The following is a 3542-nucleotide window of genomic DNA, read 5'->3' on the forward strand; positions in this document are numbered from 1 at the left end:
CCACCTGCGCTGGGGCCGCCTCCGAGCTCCGCCGCCGCCTCAGCGGGCTCCGGCCGCCGCCGCCGCTCCCGGGCCCGCACAGACGCTCCGCCAATGGCGCCTCTGCTGCGCCACGGCCGCCCTGCCGGCGGCTCCGGGCCCGGGCTGCTCCCCGCTCCGACCAATCAGCGCGCCAGAACCACGACTGACGGCAGCACCGCCCAATCGGAGCGAGGGGCGGGCTCTGCACACGGCCCAGCCCCGCCCCGCGCTCCCAGCGCCCCCCGGGCTGCGTGAGGGGAAAGCCGCAGCTGAGGAACAGCCCTGGAACGGGCCCGGCCCGAGCCGCCATTCAGCTGAGAAGAGAAACAAAGCCTGGCAGGAATGTCTCTGCATCGGATTCTGTCCTCATTTACAAGTGACCTGGAAACAAAACTCCACTCGAGGCTTTTCCATCGGGGAATTGAGCAGTGCACGTTCATTGTTTGCCTCTTCCAGCTTCCTTGTTGATGAAGATCTCTGGCTGGTGATGGAATACATGGATGGAGGAACTTTGCAGGACGTTGTCAGACAGACACGCATGGCTGAAGGAGAGATGGCAGCTGTCAGTCGGGAGGTGAGGGATCCTGCTCGTGCTTGCCATGGCTTGGACACAATGCTCCTTCCAAGCAGGGCCTGAGAACAGGAGTGGCTCCATGCTCAGAGCTTTGTTTCTGTGTTGTTTTTATGAGCTGGAGAAGAAAGAGCCTCTGAAGTGAACGGCCTGCCAGTGTCACTGCACTTCCACTCTGCTCTTGTCCTCTTTCCTGCTGTTGTGGGAGTCTCTGTCTTCTTGGATTTGATTTGCTGTTCTCAGCTTTGCCTTGAACCATTAGCCTGGAGCTTGTCTGCACTGCACTCCTGGCCTGTCACAGCAAAGCTGCTGCTGGCAGAATTCTGAACTGTCCTTTCTTGTGTGATTGTGTATTCCAGCCATGGATTTCCACCCTCGTGTTTCTTGCTCTCTCTCAGTGTCTGCAGGGCCTGGATTTCCTCCACTCAAACGGGGTGATCCACAGAGATCTGAAGAGCTCCAACATCCTTCTGGCACCGGACGGCTCTGTCAAGCTGGGTGGGTGTTCCTGGTCAGGCACGGCGCTCCCGGGCTGCGGGTGTGGGGCTGCTTCCCAGTGACGGCCAGAGCCCCACAAGTGCTGCTGGTGGCGGTGCCCGGCCCCTGCTGGCAGCTGAGAGCGGCTGCCCCATGCAGAGAGCTCAGGAGAGGAGCAGGGTGTCAGCAGTGGCTTTGCTCTGGGTATGGCCCTTGCAGAGGGGCGGCAGTTGGAATCTGAAGCTTCAAGGGAATCACTCAAAGCCACTGCATGAAAGCTGAGGGTTCCTTTAAGGGTCCACTTCCATCTTGCCTTGGCTACAGCCCTGAGGACTTTTCCAGCTGGATTCAGCACTGCATTCATTCTCAGACTGAGAGTGGGCAATCTTTGTGCTTGCTTTCCTCATTCCAGCTGCCTTTGACAGTGTTTGTTTCTGTCCTCAGCTGATTTTGGCCTCTGCGCTCAACTCAGCCCTGAGCAGGAGCAGCGCAGCTCCATGGTGGGCACTGCTCACTGGATGGCCTCAGAGGTTGTGACCAGTTCTCCTTATGGCCCCAAGGTGGACATCTGGTCCTTGGGCATTGTGACCATCGAGATGGTGGAAGGAGAACCTCCTTACTTGGAGCACACGGGGGCCATGGTAAGAGGCAAATTTCCCAGAGTTTGCAGAGGCCTGTGAGCACAGAGGGACCCCGCCCTGGGAGGAGCAGCCAGAGGGCTCTGCCCATCGGGAAGGGAATTCCCAGAGGATTCCAGCCTGAGCACAGACCAATATTCTGCAGTCTCCAGAATTTGCTTTGGGTTTTAAGTTTTTGCAGCTCTTCTGTCTGTGAGGATGACCTGAAAACATGAAGCCAGAGCATCAGCTCTAATCTTCTCTTGCAGAAAACCCCAGACCAAGCCCAAAACCCACACCCAAACCCAACAAGTTTTCTGAAGGAGTTTCTGAAAGAGGTTCTGTGAGATGAACTCCCCCTGACTCTTCTCACTGGGAAACTTGTCTAAAACATGAAGATGATTGTTTAACATCCCCATAGTCTAACATATTTCTTTCCTAGCCCAAGCTACTTTCTCCATGTCACCAAGCCTGAGCTTTCAGCAACCCAAACCTCGGGTTCCTTGCCTGGCAGTTTCTGGGATGGAACATCATGAATGCATTTACTTGAGTGTCAGTGGCACTGCAGGGATGCATTTGATGTAAGAATCCTTGGAAATAACACAGGCAGACCACAGTGACTCTTGCAAATGGCCTGTAAAGCTGGTGTCTGTATTTGGAGAAGCAAAATGGGTTATTTCTGATGGAGGTCCAACTAACAAAGTCAGCCAATGACATTGGCTCTCAAGGCAAGATCATCTGGATGTTGGAATGGCTGTGGCTGCAGCAGCTTTTGGCTTTTTTGGTTGGCATAGAAAAATGAGCTCTGAGCAGCATCTCTGCCAGGGAGGAGAGTGCCCCTGGAGACTGGGGCTGAGAAACCGGGGTCGCTGTGAGCACTCGTGGGTGTGAAGGAAGCTGGCAGAGCTTTTTCAGAAGTGTTTGCTTTTCGCGCAGGCTCGCTGTCTGATCCGGCAGAACGGGACCCCGCAGCTGCAGGAGCCCAGGCGCCTGTCGGCTCTGCTGCGGGACTTCCTGGAGTGCAGCCTGGAGCCGGACGAGGAGCGGCGCTGGTCTGCCCAGGAGCTGCTGCAGGTGGATGCGAAGCGGCTGCAGGGGAAAGAGCAGCGCGAGGGAGGGGTTTTCTTGTGGGGCCCCCTCCAATAGTGTCCAGTCTCGCTGCTTTTCACATGCAAAGCCAGCAGGATCCTGGCCTGGTTTGGCTTGGCAGGGTCCTTTGCAGGTCATCTGGACCAGGTGCCCCACAAGGAGCAGGGACATCTTCAAGCAGATCAGGTGGCTCAGAGCCCTGCCTGACCTGAGCTTGGATGTTTCCAGGGAGGAGGCACCTCCCACATCTCTGGGCACCCTCTGCCAGTGTTTCCCCACTCTTCTGATAAAAAAATTCTGCCTCAGATCTAATCTGAGCCTGCTTCCCTCTCTTGAGTTTCAAACCATTCCCCTTTGTCCTGGTGCAACAGAGCCTGTGAGGAGCTTGACTTGGGAAAGTAACAGTTCATTTCTTTCTTTTTCATCCTTTGGGCAGCACCCATTTTTATCATCAGCCAAGCCTCTCTCCAGCCTGAGCCCTCTGATCACCACAGCAAAGCAATTGAGGGAGCAGCGGAGGACCTGAAGCACCTGGGGACAGCTTTTCGTTACAGTAGTTAGAACAAGTGGATAGTTACGGTAGTTAGCACTGCTAGTTAGTTATGGTGGTTAGGAGAGCCTGGTAGTTATGGCAGTTTTTTGAATAAAAACTCTGTTAAACCTCAAATCCCTTGACGTGTCCCTTCCTTGTCCCCCCGTGACTCAGCTGCCCGGAGCAATGCGAGGGGAGAGCGGGCCCAGCCTTGCCCAGAGCTGAGCCCCAGCAG

At 55.8% G+C, this 3542-nt stretch overlaps 1 protein-coding gene across 1 annotated transcript; it reads left to right on the forward strand.

Moving 5' to 3' along the window:
- The first annotated feature begins 289 nt into the window (after positions 1 to 289).
- LOC309585856 (serine/threonine-protein kinase PAK 3-like) lies at positions 290 to 3310 on the forward strand. Its single transcript, XM_082303687.1, has 4 exons — positions 290 to 595; positions 991 to 1710; positions 2623 to 2760; positions 3212 to 3310. The coding sequence occupies exons 2-4, from the start codon at positions 1567 to 1569 to the stop codon at positions 3299 to 3301; spliced, it is 372 nt and encodes a 123-aa protein (XP_082159813.1). The 5' UTR covers positions 290 to 595; positions 991 to 1566; the 3' UTR covers positions 3302 to 3310.
- Positions 3311 to 3542: the final 232 nt, after the last annotated feature.

Source organism: Coloeus monedula (assembly GCF_965178545.1).
Source record: "Coloeus monedula genome assembly, contig: HAP1_SCAFFOLD_682, whole genome shotgun sequence".
Classification (NCBI taxonomy): Eukaryota; Metazoa; Chordata; class Aves; order Passeriformes; family Corvidae; genus Coloeus; species Coloeus monedula.

Coding starts and splice junctions, on each gene's coding strand:
- LOC309585856 (XM_082303687.1), top strand. CDS start 1,567: ATGGTGGGCACTGCTCACTGGATGGCCTCAGAGGTTGTGACCAGTTCT. Junction 1,711..2,622: donor TGGAGCACACGGGGGCCATG/GTAAGAGGCAAA, acceptor CTTTTCGCGCAG/GCTCGCTGTCTGATCCGGCA. Junction 2,761..3,211: donor CTGCCCAGGAGCTGCTGCAG/GTGGATGCGAAG, acceptor TCCTTTGGGCAG/CACCCATTTTTATCATCAGC.